This window comes from Psittacula echo, assembly GCF_963264785.1.
Source record: "Psittacula echo genome assembly, chromosome: 13".
NCBI classification, from domain to species: domain Eukaryota; kingdom Metazoa; phylum Chordata; class Aves; order Psittaciformes; family Psittacidae; genus Psittacula; species Psittacula echo.
The window spans coordinates 1,126,107-1,149,269 of NC_137749.1; the positions used below are offsets into that span (position 1 = coordinate 1,126,107).

The window sequence follows — 23,163 nt, forward strand, 5'->3', positions numbered from 1 at the left end:
GGCGCCTGCCTCGGCAGTTTTTGTGTGCTCCCAAAGCAAGTCCTCAGCACTGAGGTGCAGTTGCACAGATCTTTGGTTAAGTCACTGAAGGCGGCTGCGAAGACGTGAGCCAGGACCACCGGACCTAACACTGAACACAGCACATGGAGAGCTAAGGGTACTTCCAGCTTAGACAGCAGCATGTGTCCAACTACCTTGTATCCACAGGCATGGCACTTGGAGGAGGAGGAGGAGGAGGAGGGGAGGAAGCATTGAAGGGGCGTCCTGGCTCCTTGTCTGGATGTCTCGTCTTCCCCCTGTCCTTCACTTGTTCTCGATCAGAGTCTGGACTTTATAGACGAGGTCCCGAGCCAGCTTCAGGATCTGCTTGGTGTTGTGCCGCTCGGCCATCTCTGGAACACAGACAAGAGGAGGATAGATCCAAGCACCCTGTGTCCTGAGGAGCCCCCCAGGCCTGAGCTCCAAGCCAGAGCTGAAGCCACAAGTCCCTGCCCAAGTTCCCAAGCGCCATCCCTCACAGACACCTGACTGAGGAGCCATCACTAACAACCCCTCTGGGGGTGATTACAGCCCGCAGGAGGCTCAGCCTGCGCCCACAGCTCCCATCCAGCACAGCAAGGTGGCTATGTTCTAACATACACCAGTACAGCCCAGATGACTGTCTACAGTCGGACACGTGCTGCCTACACCCGAGTGGCTGCCCGGGAGGACACAGCTGTACCATTGAAAAACTTGATGATGTCTGTAAAATCCATGTTGTTCTCCAGGATTATGTCCCGGTACATTTCCACCAAGGCCAGGGCTATGAAGAGCACGTAGTGAGCAGAGGAGATGTGTGCAGCCGCCCAGATGGTCTCCCAGACGGCAAAGACATCATCATACACCAGCTCTGCAACACACGAGAAAGCCCAGCAGTTACTGCACCAGCCCGGGTTTACAACCACCCCGACGCACAGCAGCCCTGGGAAGATGCTGGTGGTTCCTTCCCACCAGAACCTGTTCCTGGTGGAGGCAATCAGCACCCCAGAGCAGGGACGGATCTCCCGGCTGCAGCGGGTGGCGCAGGCTCAGGACACAAACCCAGCCGCTCTGGAACAGCAGGTTCTGCACCCACACAGAAAAGCCCCAGATCCACCAGGGAAGAGCAAACCAGGAGCACGCGGTTGAGTTCAGACAAGCGGAGTGCAGAGGGCACGCAGACCTCGCCTCCCCTCGCCCCTTGCTGGGTTCAGCACACACCTCTCTTGAAGTCCAGGAGAAACCACCGGTAGCAGAAGTAGAAGTGAGTGTAGTCACCGTTCTGGTGCATCAGCTCGAAGAGCTCCGAGTCCAGGATCTGATGCGGAAAGCAAAAGCAAACTCAACGATGCACACTGGAGGCAGCGGCCATGCCCCTGCCTGCTCTCCTCTGCTCCCACTGCAGCTTCCACCCAGCGCCTCCCTCCTTCACAGTCCCGGCACACGTTACTCCAGGCTGACTCTGCAGCCTCCTGCTCCCCACCACTGCATGAGACCCCCATCCCAAGACCAGCTTTCCCCCTCTTGGTTTGAGGCTGTGCCCCTGTGCAGGGACTCTGTTACCTGGATCAGGGATCTCATGTTGGCAAAGTGGGTGTCCATGGCTCCACCATGGGGGAAGTTCTGATTCATCCTCTTCATCAGCTCAGTGAAGCAGCTGAAGGCCAGAGCCTCTGTGCAGGGAAGAGACAGTCACTGGGGCTGCAGGGACGCTGCTGCATCCCCACCACCACAACCCACCCGCAGCAGGGACATCCCTCCTGCTTCACACAGAGCCCAGGGACCGGCCTTGGGCAGACAGCTCAGGCTGCAACAAGCACACACTGTGCCCAGGCTGGGCTCCTGCGAGTCACCAGCATCAACACAAATGGAATCCTGCTGCTCCACACCTCCGAGCACAGGACAGCTCAAAGGGTCACCACCAGCCCAGCAGATCCCCCCGTGCTCCCACAAAGGTCCAGGGAGAGCAGAGGCACCCACTCACCATCATCCAGGATGACCAGGAGAGGGGCCAGCAGGTCACACATCCCCTGCACGTAGCCAATCTCAATGTGCTGCCAGATGTAGCTGTGTGAGAGAGCAGGAAAGGAGGCCCATGAGCCCTCCCCATGCCATAGCCTGACACCTCACTTCCCAACCTGCCTCTGTTTCCAGGACACCGGCATTCCCTACATGCTGCCTCCAGCACAAGGCTGTGGCTGCTCCATCCCTGGCAGTGCTCAAGGCCAGGTTGGACACAGGGGCTTGGAGCAAGCTGCTCCAGTGGAAGGGGTCTTATCTAGGTGTTCCTGCTCTGGCAGGGGGATTGGACTAGATGATCTTTTGAGGTCCCTTCCAATCTCTAACATACTGTGATATTGTGATACTGTGATACTGTGTGGGTCCCTGCCCGTGGCAGGGGTTGGAGCTGGAGGAGCTTTACGGTCCCTTCCAGCCCAAATCAATCTGAGGTTCTATGATTAAGTTCCCATGGTGACTTTAATAAGCCATGCCCAGCACAGTCCATGGCCATGGTGTTGATCCAGGGCTGTGCCATGGCCATTGCGTGGAAATCAGTGTGGGGAAGGGCAGAATCAGAAAGCACCACAGGGTGCGGTGGTCACCCAAAGGGACCAGAGACTGACAGAGTGTGAATTCATCTCTCATTCTCGCTCTTCCCCCTCAACTCATCCTCCTGTCTTCACAACGTTCCCGTTTCCCCTCCCTGGACCCCATGTCCCAGGAAGCAACCAGCCTGTGGATATCTTCCCATATTTGGTAGCAAGTCAAAACGTGCTCCGAAAGGGCTCGCACCCACTGCTGGCACAAGGGAACGATCTTTCCCAGCCTGCCCACTCCAACGTCTGCTGCACTGTGGGCCTTATCCCAGCAGAGATCTCCAGTGCTGGCTGTCAGACGGAGCGACAGCTCTAATGAAACAGCAGCTTCTCCTCATATTTGCAAGATGAGTAACGACAGCTCAGCTTTCGCTGCGCCAGCTGCTGAGCTGGAGCTGCTCTGAGCTGCTGCATGTCACACAGCAACCCCTCAGTCACAGGGACCGAGCAAAGAGAACCAGATACCCTGGGGTGGCTGGTCCTGGGTAGGCACTAAGCACACGCAGCGCCTTCAGGCACACCCTCATTAGCACCACAGCTCTGCAGGCTCATCCTCATTACGTTTTCCAGGCACATTCCAGGGAGCAGGTGAGCTGCACCGGGTCCAGAATGCCTGAGCATCCCCAGGGAGCCTCTGCTGTGGCCAAGACACAGCAGTCAGCGGGCAGACCACAAAGGGCTGGATGCTGGACTCCTCAGGGTGAGGTCCTGGGGCTGTGGCCCAGTTCTGGGATAGGGAGGGGATGATAAGAAGCTCCTCATGACCCAGCAGCGTGCACCTGAGCCCAGAACCCCCCCATGTGCTGGGCTGCACCCCCAGAGCGTGAGCAGCAGCTCAGGGAGGGGATTTTCCCCCTAAAGGGGCTACAGGAACCCTGGAGAGGGGCTTTGAGAAGGGCCCGTGTGCCCCCGCAGCTCCCACCTGCACATGATGTTGCGCAGTTTCTCCAGGTTGGCGGGGGTGAAGTACCAGTAGTTGCGGTCACAGCGCTGCACGTCCTTCTCGATGCGGTGCAGGTTCACCGTGTACATGTCCAGGAGCTCGGCCTGCCCAAAGCAAAACCAAAGCTGGTTGGGGTTTAAATGGAAACTGAGAAGAAAGCGGCAGGAGGGGCAGGGAGCAGATAGCGAGGCAGGACCCACGCAGTGAACAGGCCCATGCTCACCGAGTAGGTGACACCCGTCGAGGAGACTGCAGACATTTCACTGTTGGCCAGATCAGCTACAGGCAGAGAGTCCAGCTGTGGGTACAGGCTCTCCATCTCCGGCTCCTCGGACAGGTTATCCTCACTCTCCACCAAGCTCTGCTTCTCGGCTTCGCTGTCTGCCCAGCTCTCTACCACGGTCAGGGCCACCCGGTCTCCATCACGCAGGACCCCCGAGGAGCTCACTGGAGCAAAGTCCACACTTCCACCGGTGGGAAATTCCCCTTCGAGGCTGTCCTGGCCCTGCAGCTTCCCCTCCTGCCGTGCACCATCGGGGTTCTGTGGGGCTGGCGCATCCGGCCCCCCCGCCTTTCCCTGAGAGCTGGCCGAGGACTTGGTGGTCTCCAGGGCACTGTCCTCGTTGCTGAAGCTGCGCTCAGAGAACCCCGATGTGATGGAGAAGTTCTGGGACGAGGGGTGGCCGGAGTCCGGGGAACAGGTACCGTTGGGCACTGTCCCGTTGGGGAGCTTGCTTTGTTTGCCATCTTCCAGCTGAGCGTCTGCTTCGGGCTGCTCCACCTCATCAACAGACTCAAACACCTGCAAAGCAGAGCAAAGAGCCCCCTGAAAGTGAGCAAAGCCCCCGTGCTCAGCACTGCTGGGAACATGGGCATTACATCCTCAGGAGCTGCATTCAGACAGCAGAGGGGAAGGAGGAAGATTTGCTCTGCACGCGCAGGGCTCCTACGAGCACCCAGTGCAAGGGAGCTCAGAGGACCTGAGGGCATTTTAATTTGCTACCTCTGTGCCGGCTGCGGCTCCACATCTTTGCTATAAGTGAAAGACAACTCCAGCTGAGCACCCAGCCCTGCCCCATTTAACCAGCCTTGGAGGATGGCCGGGCACATCTCAGCCTTTAGGTTCCCCTGCCTGCATTGTGGCAGGTCAGTGCCTGATGATTTACACAGCTCAGAGCCCACAGCCCCGGCTCCGAAGGACTGCACTTCCCTGAGCACAACACAGCGAGCAGAACATCATCCCCCAGGTTGGCACCAACACAGGGAGCAGTTCAGGGCCCTCAAGTGTGAAGGGCACACGGGGGCTGGTCCTGCAAGCCCAGGCAGAGCCGGCTGGTGAACATCAACCACCACCGGCACTGCGTGGTTCTGAGCTGGGTGGCACCGGGGGTGCTGGGAGGCACTCACCCCCCCCAGACACCACCGTGGTCATTGACCGGTGACCTGCCCCTGCCTGAGGGGGCACAGGGGACAAGGGGCTGCTGCTCACCTGGGTGCTGGAGCTGGAGTCGCTCTGCAGCCGGGCGTGATTCTGTCGGCCGGAGCTGCAGCTCTGCGAGGACTGAAAGAGAGGGAAGAGGACACTGAAAAGGCAAAGAGCACGGGGAGGGGCTGCGGCCACGCTGGCAGAGGTGGGCACATCTGCAGGTACAGAGCGAGTGAAAATCATCCCATAAACTCTCATATTCGACCCGTGCGAGACGCTCACATCACACAGCTCTGCCCTGCAGATCAGTCCCAAGCACAGCGCCCTGCCGCTGAGGGCCTCCTGGAAAAGATGACAAAGGCCAAGCCTCCGGCCAACCCAGCACGTGTGGGTCTGAGGGAACCGCTTCCTTCTGGCCCCTGGAGAGCCCACGCTGCCTCCTGGAGAGCAGGTTTCTACACAGCCCTGTCCTAATTTGGCAGCATCACAGCTCGCCCCATCCTGGTTCACATAAACCATGAAGTCACAGCCCATAAACCACCCTTCCCAGCACATTAATGGCTTTTTCCTTCTCTTAAAGGACAAATACTGATGTTTTAAGCCAGACCCAGTTGAGGCAGACCCTCTAAAAGCCCACAGCACCCTGTTCTGGCTTCCAGCTGAAGCACAAGAGGAAGGGTTGGGCTTTGCTGTGACCAGTTCAGTGCTGCTCCCCATGGATTCCCTCTGGGCAACCAACCTCCTTGTCATCCAAGCCATCCCAGTGCCAGGCTTATCCCGGCACAGGAGCCCGTGGGGCTCGGGATGCAGGGACACCAGGCACAAACAATAGGGCTGTCAGAAAGCAGAGCACTGTGAGCTGGAGCTGCCCCAGCCTCGTGCTGTGGTGTTCACTGGGCAGGGCTCTGGTGCACAGAGGAAGGGCGACAGCTTTCCTCCATCGCCACGGGAGCGGTCACTAACAGGAAACTTCAGGGTGAGATGGGAAAAGGGAGAACTTTTGTGTGCGTGAACTCCGCAGCTCCCTTCCCAGAGCAGGCAGAGGTGGATACGAAACAACAGCGGCAGAGATGCCGCGGGGGGCACAGAATCAGGGAATGGCTTGGGCTGAAGGGACCTTAAAGCCCATCCAGCTCCAACCCCTGCCACGGGCAGGGACCCCTTCCACTGGAGCAGCTTGCTCCAAGCCCCTGTGTCCAACCTGGCCTTGAGCACTGCCAGGGATGGGGCAGCCACAGCCTCAGCTGTAACCCACACACTCGGGACTGAGCTCATCCCTTTCCCAAAGCATCCACACAAACTCCCCAAAGGAAACCAGAGGACTCCAGAGCTGCACCTACCGAGCCCTTTCCAGCCTGGCCCCGCTCACAGCAGCACGAGGTCAATAACCCAGCACCTCTGAGCCGCGCTGCCCTGCTCCAAGGGCAAAACCCATATGGAAACACTCCCTGGACTCTGGTCCCAGAGCAGCCTTTCCTTCAGCAGCCTTTTCCCCCCACACCCCCTGGGGTGGGCTCTGGTTCTGACTCCTCACTGCACTGCTGGAAGCCAGACCCATGGAGCTGGGTGCCGGCAGAAAAGGGAACGTGGAGAAGGGAGCCAAGAAGCCCACTCGGCTGTTTCACAGCCCCTCAGTGCCAGAAACATCATCTTCCTCCCTGGCTGACCCCCTGCCCTCTCCTCCCTTCCACCCCTGCCTCCAGGGCCTCTGTGCCCAGCACGGATGCAGACCCGGTCGGCACTGCTGGAAGAACCAAAGCACATTTGTTAGACCCCCAATACACCACTCAAACCAAAACCATTGTTTGGGCAGTGCAGCACCACACACTGTGGAAACGGGGGTCATGCCACGGGAGATGCCTCCTTCCACTGCTAAACACTGCAAGAGCACATGAAAGGTGGGTAAGAAAGCCCCAACTTGCATGGACTGCAGTGAGCAATAGGTGTGGAGGCAGACACAGGGCAAGGAAGGAGGGCGAGCAAGGGCCAGGTACCCCACAGCAGAAGCCAACACGAAGCTGGGTGAGCAGAGCCCTCCCCGCGCCCTCACCTCGTTGCTGATGGTGGAGTCCCTGTGCATCATCCTCTGGAGGTGGGAATCCAGGCTGGCCCCCGAGGAGCACTTGGCCAGAGCAGCCGCGTGCGACTCCTTCTCCCGCTGGCGGACGATGGCCTCGCAGCCCAGCCACTGCGCCATGGTGTGCTCGTAGCACGTGCGCGTCTGCTCGTCCGCCTGCCGTGGGGGGATCAGACACAGGGGCTGGGAATGCTGCCCCGGAGGAGCCCGGAACCAGCCCCTCCTGCAGCCCTGCACAGGGAGGTGCACGCGCCTATGGACCACGGCTAAATGCAGGTCACCCATCTCTGTCCCTGCTGTGCAAAAAGGATGGGGACGGGACGGAGAGGGTCCAGCCTAGAAAGGTTGGACCAGATGGTCCTTGAGGTCCCTTCCAGCCGGGGGTTCTGAGATCCTGTGATCTGCACGGTGCCAGCCAGAGCCTGACCCACAAAGCCTTGCAAAATCAGGATGGAAAAATGACCACCCCCTCCTCCCTGCCTGGTTATGCTGGAACACAACCAACCAGCAGCTGCACAGGGGAGCCTGAGCTTGCTCCTATCAATTCCTGCTTCTCCGAGTCCTTCTCCCACCTCCTACCGCCGCAGTACAAAGGGGACACAACACCCAGTGAGTTCACAGGGTGGGCTCTGGCACAGAGACACTTCAGGCTGTGAAGTGCCCAGAACACAGCAATGCGATGCACAAGGCTGCTGAGCATCTCCATCCCCTCCTGTACCCACACCAACCTCCTTCCTTTCTGCCTCCGTCATCCCAAACTGGTAATGGCCCAGCAGGAAGGGCCAGACAGCCTTCCTGATCTCGTGCTGGATCCCACCGTAGTAGATCAGCCGCAGCAGCTCCTGGTCCTCATAACTCTGTGGGAAGAGCTCCGAGTAAGTGCACACGCAGCCAGGAGCACAGCCCATCGCTAACACACACACGGACAACCATGGCCTGGCCATGCTGCCTTCCAGCGCCCCGAGCACTGCCCAGACCCTGACCTCCACAAAATCACTGCCCGTTCATTGCAGATGATCTCTCCGATCTCTGCTTGGGCTTAAGTAGAGCCAGAGGCCCCTGTGGGTGGACATTGTGGGAAAGACTGGCCAGGAAGCGGCCACCAAACCCACTCAAGTAACGATGCTACAACCGCTGAAGTGATGCTGCCCAGTACCTCCCCAGCCCCCCACAGCAGGTATATGCCAGGAGTCCCGGCCCTACCGTGCTGTCCTGCAGGTATCGCTGCCAGATGTCCACGGTCAGCCCCGAGCTGGCGTTGCAGGGCACGTCAGGGGACACGATGTTGTGGTTCACCAGCGCCGAGAGGTGGGTGCGCACCGTGGAGAGGTGTCTGCAATAGGCCAGCCCTGCACCGGGCAGAAGGAAACGTTCAGCCACAGAACCCGAGGAGCCGTGAGGATGCAGAGCAGGAGGAAGCTCTGACCGAGGGTCCCTGAAAGAGACCCTCAGCTCCACTCCTAGTCCAGATCCCAGGACCTTGTGCTGTGCCCACCACGCATCTCAAGGCATCATGGATGTGACGAGTACTCACAGCCGTAGAAGGCCCGGGAGAGGATCTGGTACTTCATGTTGTCACACAGGAGCTTCAGCGGAGCCCTGCCAATACAAACACATCAGATGTGAGGAGAGGAAATGCTCCGTGTGTCCCCTCAGCCCCTGCCTTGATGTGACTGCTCCAGCTTTGCCCTCAGAGGTGCCCACAGGCCCTCTGCTCAGCCTGAGAGCAGTGATTCCTGCTGCCAGGACACGGCCACAGAGCAGCCGAGATGTCCCAGATGAGGGGACGAGCCCCGCTTCAGGCTGGACACGTCCCACTGGCCCCTGCACAACCAAGACAAGCCTGAGGCTGGAGGCACCACTTGCCCTGTACCAGCTCTGGAGCGGCCGCCAGCTGAGCTGTCTGCTGTTACCCTGCCCTGTGTTTCCCGCGTTTCCCAGAGCAGGCATGGGAGCTGTTGTACCTCTCGTGGCTGCAGCCGTTGGGTGGTCCACCATCGGAGGAGCCACTCTGCGAGCAGGAGGAGCAGGAGGACTTGCGGGTGCTGGGCTGCCACATGGGAGGCAGAGCAGAGCCTGGTGCATCCATCAGGTCCTGGGGCACTGCGAGGGCAGAGAGAGGAGCATCAGCTGCTGCCTGCACTGCCCCCAGGGGAGACACAGGAGGCCCGAGAGGAGAGCTTTGAGCAGCAACTGCAGCATCCCATCCATGCAAGGAGGCTCCAGCCACCAGGCAGGACCCAGAGCAGGCAATGACAGCACCAGCACTGGTGAGCTCAGGAGAAAGGGAAGGAAACAAAGAGGGTTGGTTAAAGAGAGCAAGAGGGAATCATCTGCTAATAAATACAGCGCCTTCAGCAAGCTCATCTTGAGCTGCTGTGCACTGACCATGGCAGAGAACAAACACCCAACGCACAGAGACTGAGGAGAAGGGGCTGCAATAGAGGTCACACAGATGAGGAGAAACGGGAGTGAAATCAACCATTGTCCCATGAAGAGGGGATCACTGGAAGGGAAAAGCTCCCATCTCTCAAGCATTCGGATCCCATCCAAGACACAGGGAAAGAAGGGAGCACCCAAATCACACAAGAGAGAAAGATTTGATGATGAGGTTGAGCGGGAGAGCAGGAGCAGGGAGCTCTTCATGTTGCCACTTGCTAAATCCCTGCTGAAACTCAGAAGTGCTATTTCAGTGGCCTTGGGCACAGCTCAGGCACTGCCTCATGCTGGTCATGCTGAGCAGCTTGGCTGCTGTCCTGCCTGGAATAGCTCCTGCCCTTCAGTCTTGGGCCTCCCTAGGAGAAGGTGAACTGTGGGATGGAGAAAGAAGAATGAAGAAGAACCCTATTTACTGCTCCTTGGACATTAAATCATGGCAGAAATTCCATCTTCCCGACGGGAGAAGGTTCCTCCCTCACCCTGCCTCTCACCAGCTCCCTGTTTGTGATGCTGAGTAACTGATCCTGGCAAGAAAGATGTCGAAATAGCCCCATGAAAGCCTCTTCCCTTCCCCTCTGAGCCGGTGCTGGGGGGTTGGTGACAGCCAGGACACCTCTGCAGGACCTGTCAAGTGACAACACAGGCGAGCAGCAGCACCGGACACCAACAACAGCCGCATTACACTGATGCCGAGCGGTCTCCAGGGGGGCAAAGGGAGGTCGGGATGTGATGGGGAGCCTCAGAAACCACTTAGGGGTCACCACCATCCTGCTCGCAGCTGCAGTCCTTGTGCTCCTCCCTCTCATTGCACTGATGGAGATCACAGAGGCGAGGAACGGCTGAAAATTACCATTAATGGGAACTAGAGACACAGAGAGAGGACAAAGGCACAAATCAAAGGGGGTAAAGGCAGAATCCATCGAGAAGAGAGAACTGATGCAGTTCCACCCCCCTCTGGGAAGGTTCACAGGAGCCTCACAGACTTGGATGATGCCAGCTGAGGAGATTGCAGCAATTCATTTCACCGAAGCCTTGGCCCCCAGCATGGAATTAAGGGGTAGATCAAAAGGAAGCTGCAGAAAGGAGCATCTCCATCTGGTATTTTAGCCTCAATCAGATTTTGATCTGACTCACTGAACTGTGTTAGTCAGCTAAAGGCTGGGAGAACTAAGTATAATCTTAAGTGACGTTATGGAGGAGTCACAGGAGATGTGATTGCTCCCTTCCAGCCTCAAAATTACAGGAACAAGTTTCTGATCCAATTTTGTAGCTTTTAAAACCCCCTCCACAAGTTCTACCACACTCTTGGCTTCCCCCTTATAAAGTCACCCACGATGCTCCCAGAAGTCAGAAACTGGCACCCCACAGAAGAGTGAGGACAAATGTACAGTCATTTCAGCGAGCACATGGCTCACATCATTCCCAACCAGACATTTGCTTTGGTGAATCCAGCAGCATCCTCTCCTTTTCCCTGTGAGCCAGGGAGTGAAGAGACAGGGCTGAAGCGTGGCAGCACACGGAGGAGGTGCTGTCATCTCTCCTTTGCACTGCAGAAGGAACATAGATGGATCTAATGCAGCGCTTGCTGAGCTGGCCTGGGGATAGCAAGAGAAGAATCAGCCCTGGAGGCTTGTGATGGTGAACAGTGACCCCCGAGGAACGTGACCAGAGCGCACCTTACTACTGAAATGATGTGCAAGGATTTCCTTCTTGGGGCCTCTTGTGCAGCTGCAGTGAAGGACTCCCCAGCAAGTGAAAGGTTAAAACAAATACACCCCAGCCCATACGTGATTAAAGGCAGCATCGCTACACGCAAAGCCCCTTGCCCTGGAACCACCTCCTGGCAGGGCGCGCCATGTGCCTGCCAGTGCTGCACCCCTGCCTGCTCGTGCACCGCCGATAACCCACCCAGAACACTGCCCCTGCACTCACCGAATTCAGCCTGTGTCCCTGGGTAGATGATCCTGAAAACATAATCCGTGGCTTCATCATCTTCCTTGTCGGAGGCAGACTCAGAGGAGCCCTGTGGGCTTCGCTTCCTCAGCTTGGGAAACACCTTTCCCTAGGGGAACAAAACCCGATCTTCACAAGCCACCCCATGCTCCACCGCATGGGTCAGCGTGGTCAGCGCCTCGCTTGCCAGGCTCCTATCCTGGATGATGTCTGCACCTTCCCCGGGCTGAAACAGCGTCTGGATTGTGCACAGTCTCTATAACCCAGGCAGCGCGGCCAGCTCCATGAGAGCCAAAGCTATGATGCCTCATGGCGAGCACCATCTCCCTTCTGATTTGCCCTGGAACGTCTGTTTAGCTGGTCAAGGCCACGAGCTAAACCGAACTGCCATATTCCAAGCCCATCTTCCTCAGCTTTGGGAGGGCTGTTTCAAACCAGAAGCCACTGATGTTGGGCTGAGCATCCTCCCCATCATCTCTGCTCCGAGACCCTCCCCAAGGGAACACCAGCAGGAGCCCGCAGCGCCCTGGTGCCTACCTTTCCCCGCTGTGACCAGAGGGGTGGATCCAGCTGCCCATGGGGCAGGAGCCCGTTCTCCAGGCAGGACAGGAACTGCAGCAAGTGCCCTCCTCTGGGAAAGCGCAGCGGAGGCCTCTGAATCCCATCCTGGCTCACCAAGACAACCGTTCCACCGCTGTCTACTATTAACAGTGACAGCAGAGAGAAGAGAGACATGAATGAGGGACACATCACCAGCCAAACGTGCAGGGAGCAGGGAAGGAAGTTGAGGGAATTGTCCTTCTGGTATAGAGAAGGAAGACTCTTCCTTGTCTGGGTTCATCTCCACGTCCGTTATAAGTCTGGGGGCCTGGAGGAGGCTTGCCTAGATCCCACCCTTGAAAACCACGGGGCATTGCTCTGCATGGAGCACCTCCCAGCTAAGGAGCTGGTTTAAAGGTTCTCCTAGAACACTTACATAGTAGTGACCATCCAGACCTCTGGACACCTGCCCTGGACCTCAGCTGAAGCATCCCCATACACACACTCCCCAGAGATAATAAAGCAAGTGCCAGGGTGCCAATAGCCTCCAGCACCCTGGCTCCAGCCTTACCTTGCTGGTGACAGTGCAAGTACACAATCTCCTCCAGGCGAATAGTCATGGCATAGTCCCAGTACACACTGGAACAGAGAGAGAAGAAGTTGTGAGCTTCACATCAGCTCCAGATCCTGCCTCCAGCTATCCTGGTGCCAGGGGAAGCCACAGAAAGGATGAGGTCCCAGCAGCAGAGCGACTGCCACGAAGCCAACCTGAGTGACAACGTCCCTCCAGAACACTAGCACAGCATCTCACCCCACCTCCTGCAGCTCACCTCTCCCGCCTCAGGCCTCCTTCCCCATCCCCTTCCCTGTCAGAGACTCCAGGATGATTGTTTTGCTCTGCAGTCATGGGGAAAACTCACTGATGGGCTTGGACACCAGATCCAAGCTGGGAACATTTCCCTCTCCTCTGCCCCACGCACTGGGAACCAGTCACCTCTTCTCGTAGTCCAGATCCCCCACGGAGCCGTTCATCAGCTGGTTGGGAGTCCACTTCAGTGCCATGATGTCTGCAGTCTGGTGAAGGGACAGATACCCCGGGATCGCCTCCATGTCATCTCGCTTGAGAAACACAAGGAGAGAAGGAGCTGGTGAGAGCGGGCTGGAAGATGCCAGCAGCACCAAGCACCAACCACCCCAGGGTACCAGAGGCTGAGCAATTCAATGCCTCTCAGCAATTCAGGGTTCTGAGTGAGAAACCCAGAGGGGCCCTGCAGAACCTTCCGCAGAGCCACCAGGACACCTCCTGCGAAGGCTGGAGAGGAGCCTGAGGCACAGCAGCTCCACATAAGCCATTTGCACCTCACTTGACTGCAATAAGCAGGCAGGGACAGGAGGAGGCATTTGTGGCCTCTGGTCACGAGCGGGCAGGCGAGGAGCCTGTTTGTACTCAGACAGAAGCAGAGCTCTTCCGTCCCACTTGGGAGGACCCCAACAAACCCAGTCCAGTCACTGCCTTCCCAGGTTAAAAATGAGCCTGTGCTTTCCTCCATCAAATGTGCTTGGGACAGGCGGGGGGCAGAGCATTTTAAAGGGCAGCTGCCCCAGCAGGTACTCACTGGCTGCACCAGGACGTTGTTCTTGCCATAGAGGAGTGTGGCTCGGGAATTCTGGTGCAGCGACTCCACGTAGTCCCTGGCAGACAGCGACGGCCGATCATCCATGCTGCCACTCGAATGCCTCTTCTGGATCTGGGAAGAGATCCACCTACAAACGTGAGCTGAGCACAGACACCTCTTGCTTTCACAAAGCTCGTTCCCCCCTCACTTATAAAGTCACTGCTAGAAACCACAGAATTACAGAGTTGGAAAAGACCTTAAAGTCCAACTTTCACCCTTTACTTTTCCCTTGTGTCCTCTAAAAGGATTCCTGGCTCTGGCCAAGCTCAATTCTGTACTTAGAGAAACCCCAGGAGTGGGCTTTGTTTGCAATAAACAGAGCAGACTTCAGCTGCCTTTGCTTTTTGCTCACGCACGGTGCTCTCGAAGGGCAGAGCCCCCCCGATGCAGCGCCGTGTTGATCCCCCAGTCTCCACAGCCCCTGCTCCCAGCACTCCGGGCTGGAACACCCAAGGAGCTGCCCTGCCACACTCACGCAGAGCGCCGGGCGCTTGGTGGGCGAGTCCTGGCGACAGTGGGAGCTGTGGATGCGGTGCCTCTGCACCAGCTCATCCGCAGAGGGGTCTGTCCAGAAGTGGTCGGCGGTCTTCATCTTCGTGTACTCCAGCGCGCAGGGCCCCACTGCGCAGAGAAATCACCAACAAGGACCCATCAGGGTTGTCCCAGGGCCCGTGGTCACCTCTCGGAGCTGCAGAGCCCGGGGTCACCCCATAGCAGAGAGTTCAGCGGGGCTGGGCAGCCCTGGCAGGGAGCAGATGACCCCCTGCCCGATGGACCACGCACACTGCAGCCCCGCACTGCTGCTCAGACCCCAGCCTCAGCCCTGCTTCGTGCCCATCAGTATTACTGAAGCTTGTGCAGGCTCAGCCTTGCCACTCTCCATCTCTGTGCGTGGCTCAGCAGCAGCACACCAGGACTGGGAACATGGGTTTGGAAAGCAAGCTATCAAAGTAGGGTAAAGAGAGAAGTGTTACCCAGTAAAGATGCAAGAATTGGCCCATCCACAGGATCCATCAGGAGAGCTTCTTTCTCATAGTACTTACTAGAAGAAATAAAAGGAGGATCTGTAGCATTGCAACCCCCTGGGACTACAGAATGGTTTTAAATCACTGTGATGCCCTTCTCTTTCTCTATCATTCCTCGATGGTGAGAGGACAAGAAGCCCTTAAGGGGCTGTTTCTGCTGGCTGTGAAATTCTGGTGAACAGCAGCACGCTGCAAGCACCCCCATCTCCTAACAGAACACCCCCAGCACTGGAGATGGCAGCTCCCCAGCACAGGACACCCCAGCATGCAGCTTCCAGAAGACAAGGACACCGCAGTCCCTGACAACCCAGCCATAAGCAGAGCAAGTGTGGCCACAATTAAAGCTCCCTTTAACTGAGGGAGTGTATGGTGGCCACCAGCAGCAGGTATCAGAGTCCCTGTGGTGGGCACAGAGCAGCAACCGGTCTGTCCCATTCTCTGGCCCACTCGGACACAGCTCTGCCAGCAGCACCTCGAGCACCATCAGGGGGGTCAGATGCTGGTAGTGAGTTTGGACGAGCAATTGGTGGTCCCGTGCCAGCACTCACCTGCTGTTTTCTACCAAGTAATGGACGATTTTATCCAGCACCTTTTCAAAGAGGGCCGTGCGGATCCAGAGGTGCTTGATGGCTTGAGGAGACAGGTTGGGCAGCTTCGGCATCTTGCGCACATTCTCCGGGATGCCCTGGACCTGATTTCGTCTTTAGGAGTACAAGGGAAAAGACAACAACATCACTGAGCACTGCACGAGCCCAGGGCGCTCCTGGCATCCTCAGGGACTTGACGCCAGGGCCTCAGTGGTGACTGCAGAGCTCAGGGAACCAGAGGGAACAGGGCTCTGGACACCATTCCCTGCATCTGTTCCACCCCCTGCTCCCGAAGGCCCACATCTGCATTTGAACCCTGACTTCACTGAATCAGTTTCCCACTGTGCAGGCACCCTCAGACAAGCCTCTGCCTCAGCAGAGCCCTCCAAGCCCACACTCCTTTTCCACTGGTGCCTGAGGACAGCAGTTTACAAGCAAAGAAGTTTATCTTAGCATAAAGATTCCTGCCCCCAGGTAGCTGCTCCATCCATCTCCCTGGTTCCTGTCCAAGGATGAGTAAGCAATTCCCAAACAGAAGCTGAATTACTGCAGGTTCAAGCCCTGCCCACTGAGGCAGAGCAAATCTGGTTCCAGCTGGCTTAGTGCTTAGTGCTTAGTGCTCTGGTCCATCAACTGTGACAGCTCAGGAGCAAACAGGATGAGCTGTCCCTGAGCACGAGGAAGTAAGAACTTGTCCACCCCTGCTTAAACTACAACTGCAGCTCACAGCATCCTAAAAGATCAACCAGTTCAGCCAAGGTATCAAAATCCCAGGTCAGGACCCTGCTCCGATGAAGGTGCAGCTCCTTCTGCAGAGGATCAAGCTGGACACTGCCATCCACAACAGCACCCAAACCACAGCGACCTGAGGGGTAACATCAGTGCTGGTGCCTTACGCGTTCTCGATGAGCTGCTCCAGGTCCTGCACCTTCCTGCAGAGCTCCTCTGCCAGGGGAAAGCTCTTTCCCACCTTCATGAAGAGAGCTGCTATCTTGTTGCTGCGCAGGAACCCTGCCGCCCGTCGCTTCAAGCCGAACAAGACACAGGCCTCCACCGCCGCTGCAACAGAGCAAAGACGTTACCGCAGCCGCAGGAGAAGCTGGAGCCCCCATCACAAGCACTGGTCCCCTGCTGCAGCTCCACAGCAGAAACGCTTCCCAAGAGGACACCAGTGCCATGTCCCACTTCTGCCTAAGCAGGTGAGGGAACCCAGCTGTCTTCCGACGCAAGCAGCACACAGCAGCATGGCTTTGCTGCCTGCAGAGGCATCAGTTCTGCTGAACAGAGGCACCACTTTAGTGTTGCAAAACGGAAGGAAAACGGAGGTTGGTGAAGCCTATTGGAAGTTTGCTAATCTGAACAAGCTTAACGGAAGTACACGTGAACTGTGGAGCTGTGGATGTGCCAAGACGTAAGCATTTCAAAGGAGAGTTCCCTTGTGCCTGCTAAAGTAGATCCAGGGTCTCCATGAAACCACCTGAGGGACCAGTCGGTAGGACTGACTTGGCTCGTTCTCACTCACCTGACCGACCAACACTTCACCACCTTACAGGGCTGGCGATGCAATGGGAACGTGCAGCTTTCGACCACAGAGGTGGTACTTCCATGCCGCCACCAGCAGTGAGCAGGGTCAGGGCTTCTCAGAGCACTCTGCTCATTCATAAAAGCAGAGCAGAGAAGGGAATCGCAGCGCTCTGCTCCCAGCCTTTGCTCACAAACACCAGGATTGGCTCTGCTACACGACAGCCTCACTGCAAACAGATCGATGCTAACGCTGGAGCACCTCAGCACGCCCGGGGGGGATGTCCTGCTGCCAGCTCTGTGCCAGCTCTGTGCCAGCACCACCACTGGGGTGGTCCCAGCAGAGCAGCGTGGCTGGAGCCACTGGACAGAGGGTGGCTTTCACAGGGTCATCGAGAGGGGCACCAGACTTGAGGTCCCTCTGCTCACTCAGCACACGAGTCCCTCTCTCTACTGTGCTCATCGCAGCCACCATTGCTAAGGCGAAGCCTTGCACAGGGACTTGACTGCACTGTGGTTTGGGGAGTGCAGCAGGCACAAACCACAGCGAGTGCTCGGGAAGCACCAGCTCCCTGCCCGGCTCCACAGCAAGCAGGAGCCCAGGATCTGGCTCTGCTGGTGATGGGTGACGGCGATGACTCCACAGAAAGCTGCGCACACGTCCAGGTTCCACCACGATCTGTGTGCTGGAGTCCCCTGGGATGCTCAGGATGGATGCCTGGTGTCAAACACTGACTTATTAAACAGGCTGATCAAAGCCCTGGAAACTACACAGACCCACAGCTCTGCAGGGTATTGATCAGGGTCTGACACGCTCTCTGCTGCACCAGCACCCTCCTTCCTCAGGACCAAAGCCAGCCGCGCTGAGCCTCCCCTGCAGCAGCCCAGCAGATGCTGATCCACCTCTCTCTCACCTGGAAAGGCTTTTTCCCTGCAGCTGAACAACTCTATGGAGACATTAAAAAGAACCATTCCATGCAGACCCATCAACATCAGCTCCCAGGGCTGTGAGATGCTCTCATTATCTCTGCCCTGCTTAGTGCCATGCCTGAGTTCACCGCGGAGCAGGCAGCATCTGAGGTGCTGCGAGACACATCCTGATGGCCAAAAGGCCTCCCAGCACACTCCAGCAAGACACAGCAGCCATCAGCACCTCTGCTCAACGCCATGGCCTGAACCTCTCCCAGATTCCATTCCTGCTGGCAAACAACATGCAAACGTGCAGTGTCCTTAGGAAAAACTCCCCCTGGGCTCTCCCAAGGGCTTAGAGGCTTCAGCACACAAACTCCTGGCAAAAGACTAAAGAGATTTCTGCGAGCTCCCTGGCCTGGCACGATCCAAACCACTCAGACTGAGCAATAAGGCAGGCCCAGCACCGATGTGGACAACAGCCCCCTCGGCTCACACAGGCCCCCAACCCTGCCGCCGGCTCCTCATCAGCATCCCGGGGCAGCCTGAACGTGACAGATGCCAACTCGTGTTTGTCTGCTTCAAACCCTTCCCCTGAGGCAGCGCAGGGCTGCCGGGGGCAGCTGCCCTTTCCTGCCACACCACTGGTCTCATCAGAGGGTTTGCAGCTCACTGGCTGCACAGAGCAGGAGCAGGGCTCTGCGAGGAAGGCGGCTCTCCCCGGAGCACAGGGCAGCTCTGCACAGTCAGAGCCAGGCTCGCAGCACGCTCTGCTTGGCAAGGAGAGAGGTTCTTTATGTCATGGAGAGCCACAACATGGGGAAGGTGCACAGACCGTTCACGAGGGAGCAACGGCACAACGTGCAGACACCAGAAGCCACTGAAAGCGCAGCAGCACCATGAAGAAGCCAGAAGGAGCCCCTCGTGCCTGGATGCCTCAGCTCCGTGCCGCAGGAGCCTATAAATAATTGCAGGCTGCGAAGCCTCGTGCTGCACAGAAAAGCAGAAAATGACTCACACCTTGGTGCCTGCCCTGCTCTTTCGATGCCTTTCTGCATACAAAGGCACACAGGCCTCAAACAAGCATCCGCATGTCATTTGTGTGAGCAGAAAAGGAAGGTGGCAGCATCTCTGCCCTCCAAAGCAGGGAAGGAGACCTCACAGCTCCCTTCTGTTTCTGTTCTGTGCCCGTGTCTGTGGATGCTACAGCCTTACTCAGTGGTGACAGTGCTGCAGGAGCCTTCCCAGAGCAACGTCTCCAAAAGGCAGTTGCCATCGCTCCTGTCGTTCACTTCCCAGCCTCCACATTAGAGGCTGCCCTGCAGCTCCCTGTGGACTGCGGAGCTCTGGTTCCCCTCCGCACGCTGCCCGGCCCCAGGCTGGGTGTGCTGACGTGCAGCTGCCTGTAACAGCTCTGCTGAGAGCCGTGGGCACAGCAAGAGCGCCAGGCTCCGGGGGGCACAGGCTGCCATCCCCTCACCTGCAATCCAGGGCTCCCGGTGCTGCAGCAGAGGCTCCCCAGCAGCTTCAGCCTCAGGACAAGAGGGGAGTTTCTTGCTTTGCCCTTTAAAGGAACTTGCTCAACCCAGAGCGGTCCCTCCCAAGGCCCTTGCAGGTCTGCAGGCAGAGCCAGCGTCCATCCCCCCTTAACACTGCTTCTCTTTGCAAAGCAGGGAGGATTTCCCAGCAGCTCTGTGCCCTGCAGGAAGGAAGTGCCCGGAATCTGCCCCAGGGATTCCCTACAGACCTGCAGGACCAGGAGGAGCAGGAAGGCCGTGGCTGTTCAGAAGGCTCAGGCCAGGGAGGACAGACCATCACCTGCGCTCCATGGCAGAGCTCTGCCGCACCAGCACTGCTGCCTGCATGCTCAGCCATTGCCCTGTGTTGCCATAGACACTACCGGGAGCAGGGAGCACTGGCACCAGGCGGATAACACGGGAGCCACAGCTGGAAAACTGGTGAGTGGGCAGAGGGAGCACAGCTTCCTCCAGCAGAGCTACAGGGCCTCTAACTGCTCCCATCAGCAGTCCAGCACAGGATCTTTGTCTTGCAGAATTCAGGGAGCATCCCAAAGAGAGCAATTCCAATTGGAACGGGATGGCACTTGACCTCACACACGCAAGCAGGGAAGCACAAGTGGGTAAAACACTTGGCCCTTCAGCAGACTGCCTCCAGCATTTGCTCAGTGCTGTCAGTGAGCAGCAGCGACAGCTCCCACATCCACACCACCCCAGAGCAGCGCCTGGCAGGACAGGCAGTGTCTGGCAGGGCAGTGCATTGCAAAGCTGAGTGCTGCTCTACATAGCAGTGCCAAGGAAAAGGGCTACAGACAGGTCCTAAACCAAAGGCACTACTGAACAAGGCTATGTCCAAGCCAGAGGACAGCAAGGGACTTACTCTTCTTCCATACTGGTCATTTGTGTCTCCCAAAACCATCATCCACCTCCCAGACAGCTGCTGAGGGGCACAAAGAGCCTGTCCCATGCCCAGGGCTACAACCTCCTCACTCATCCAAGGGACAGCAGGGTAAGCACTTCAGGCATCAGACCCGCTGGCTTCTGCCTAGGTTTAATGTCATCACACACCCCCAGCCTGACCCAGGGGACTGAGTGGCTGAAGCTGCCTCTTTACCTGGGCATTAACTGTGAGCAGTGAGCACAGCGCACACCAGACACGTATCACAGGCAACAGCCAGCGGCTCTTTGGGAAGCTTTCAGGAAACCCTTTGCCAAGGTTTTGATGGATCCATCCTGAAACACTTCCACACTCACAAAACTGTCACCCCCATAGAAGCAACAGAGATGAGGAAGGCAGGTGAAGTGTGAAGCGCAGCTGCCGGGGAGCAAGCCTGACAGCAGCACAGTATCAGAGCACATCTCCCACCTGCTCCACTTGAAATTCCCCCAGCCTCCCTGCTCCTGCGCTGGAGCAGACCGGAGGCTCCTTCCCATCAATTCCTCTTCTGTCACAGCAAGGAAATCTTCAGGTTTCTGTTGAATTGGTTCTCAAGGGACTTAAAAATACAACATTATTTCTGGTGCTCCTTCAGTGCGCGCGCACTGCCAACATCCCGCCTCCTGTGACACATCCCACTGTATTTTAAGCACAAAGTAAAGGCCTCAGCGACTCAGACCACTGCCACCCCCCTCCAGCACCAACCACCTCCCCAGCACGGCACCGTGTCCCCGGGACTCACACGCACCACAGCCCTGGATGCCAGCGTGGCTCCAGCCCCAGCCCGTGCCAACACCCCACCACCAGACACTCACCACAGAAGGAGATGATGTGGCTGCTGTCCTCATGCACAAACTTCCTCGTCACTGCCTCCTCCATGATCTGTTTTACCTGTTGAACAGAGGCCCTGTTAGAGAAAACACTGAATTACAGCCACAGACCAGAGTCAGGAGGCCTGTGGTAGAGATGCTCCGCTTGCACTGTGTCTGAAGGAAGCCTTCTCCGCTCTCTGCCTTTCCTAATCACCTCTAACAGCACGTGTGGTCTCCTGGAGAACCAAAGCATCTTTGCTTGTGGCTATTTCAAAAAGTCAGGTATAACAAAAAAGGGTTGGTTTGGTTTTGAGAAACTTCCAAGTAAGAAAACGATGAGCAGAGAACTAAGTGTGGGAATCCAGCATCATTTAGGTAAGCGATCTCTTACCAAAGGTAACCAAATCTCCATCCTTTCACAGTATTGTTACAGTCCTTCATTTTACATGGATTTGACAAATTCCACACGACGGCTGTTCTGAATGACTGTAACCACCCATCAGTGCCAAATCCAATGACCTCCTGGCACCCAACGTGACCAGGAATGCTGCGTGCACGGCAGTGCCATCAGCGCTGTCCTCCGACTGAGCCTCCACTGCTCGCACCACGTTACGGGCACTCCCTTCAGTGCAACGAGTCAAAGGGAAGCTGCCACACCAGGGGCACAATTAGAGGGAAGAAAATACACAGGAGCCCACATAAACTGGGAGCGTAATTTCTGCAGACAGAAGATGGGAGCTGGGATCAGCTGCAGAGCTGATGGCGTCGGGGGATGCTCCCAGGCCTGCCTGGCTGCTGCACCGAGGAGCCTGAGGAGCCCAGGACCACTGCTCTCAACCTAAATGGCTTCTCCCAGTGTCCACAGGTTGGGGGAATTCTGCGCAGGGTGCTCAGGCTCTCAGCGTGGGATTCCACATGAAACACCCTTAATGGATGATGGGGGGGAACTGCGGTCCTGTGACGAGGGCAGAGCAGCTCCGAGAGGCTGTCCCCATGCCTCAGGGAGCTTTGAGCCTTGCTCAGAAGGTGCTGGAGAAGTAGGTGTTGTTAACGGAGGAGGCAGCTCTCAGCTGATGGCCCCATGAACTGCCCCAGCTCTGCCCAACACATTCAGTTCCCAACTGCCTTTCCTACTAACTACAGAGCTGCTGGTGTGCCTGGGTCTCATCTGCTGGTGCCTCTGGAACATCCTGCTTCTCACTCTCTGATTTCAGAAATTACAGGGGAAAGGGTTCACAGTGCAGAGACGTGGGTGGAAGAGCGGTTCTGCTTATCAGGATGTTCTTTGTGAAGGCACAAGGAGGAGGAAAAAACAGGAGGTCCAGCCTTGGCCAAGCAAACCTTGCATTTAATAGCATCATTTGGGGAATTCAACTCCTCTGCAAGATCTAACCAAGGTCAGTTATGCACAGCTGACAGCCCCATAAAGGAAATCCTTTTATGAATATGGATTAAGGAAGAAAGACCTGTCTAAAGCCAAAAGCATCTCCCTGCATGTCAAAGCCATCAGGGCAGCTCCCAGGGCGGCACAGCTCCGATGTGCTGGGTGCCTGGGGAGCAGGACTGGCACCGTGACTTCTTCATCCCACAGCTCGGATGAGCTGACAGCGCGTCAGGAACTCGCAGCACTCCACTGGGATGTGGACCTCAGGTGGCTCAGAGGTGGCTCAGAGCACTGGGATATTCCCCTTGGCACAGCACGATGCAGCTCCTGCAGCTCCTCCATCCCGACTTCGTGCTCGGAGCAGCGACTGCAGCTGCAGGAATGTTCCTGGCTCCGCTTCCGTAAAGGTCCCTCTTCTACGTCAGTGCTTCAGTGTGGCAAGTGGCCAATGACTGAAGCTGCCCCTTACCAGGACAGCCTCAGGCAAGGTGAGGTGACGGAAGCAAGCCCTTGGTTTCATTATGCCCGATGTACAGTTTGGTCCCTTTTACCGCTGCCATGTGCTGAGCCCCACGGAAGGGGGTAACTGCAATCCTCATTCAGGCTTCACAGCTTTTAACTCTGATTTGAATATTCTCATTGGAATATTCTCATTGGAATATATTCCAATTTAAGCAGTGTAATGTTTGCCAGCCACCTTTGGCACAAGCATCATCTCACTGTTCCAATGCAACACCCGTGGTCACAGCTACCGCAGGACCGAGGACCAGCTGGTGAGGGAGTGCCCATAGAGCACTTGGTG

The 23,163-nt window shown here is 57.1% G+C and overlaps 1 protein-coding gene across 1 annotated transcript; it reads right to left on the bottom strand.

Annotated features, from left to right (window-relative positions):
• Positions 1–303: 303 nt before the first annotated feature.
• Positions 304–21,056, bottom strand: SGSM1 (small G protein signaling modulator 1; the record flags this gene model as incomplete). Its single annotated transcript, XM_080628854.1, has 23 exons — positions 20,981–21,056; positions 16,178–16,340; positions 15,243–15,395; positions 14,644–14,711; positions 14,145–14,290; positions 13,610–13,741; positions 12,988–13,112; positions 12,565–12,632; positions 11,991–12,154; positions 11,433–11,562; positions 9,026–9,164; positions 8,596–8,660; positions 8,265–8,410; positions 7,790–7,918; positions 7,035–7,217; positions 5,048–5,119; positions 3,782–4,360; positions 3,538–3,662; positions 2,003–2,085; positions 1,582–1,691; positions 1,240–1,336; positions 722–889; positions 304–392 (listed from the first exon to the last, which is right to left on the bottom strand). Exons 1-23 carry the CDS (start codon positions 21,042–21,044, stop codon positions 304–306), a joined length of 3,198 nt encoding a protein of 1,065 aa, XP_080484980.1. The 5' UTR covers positions 21,045–21,056.
• Between the last annotated feature and the right edge of the window lie 2,107 nt (positions 21,057–23,163).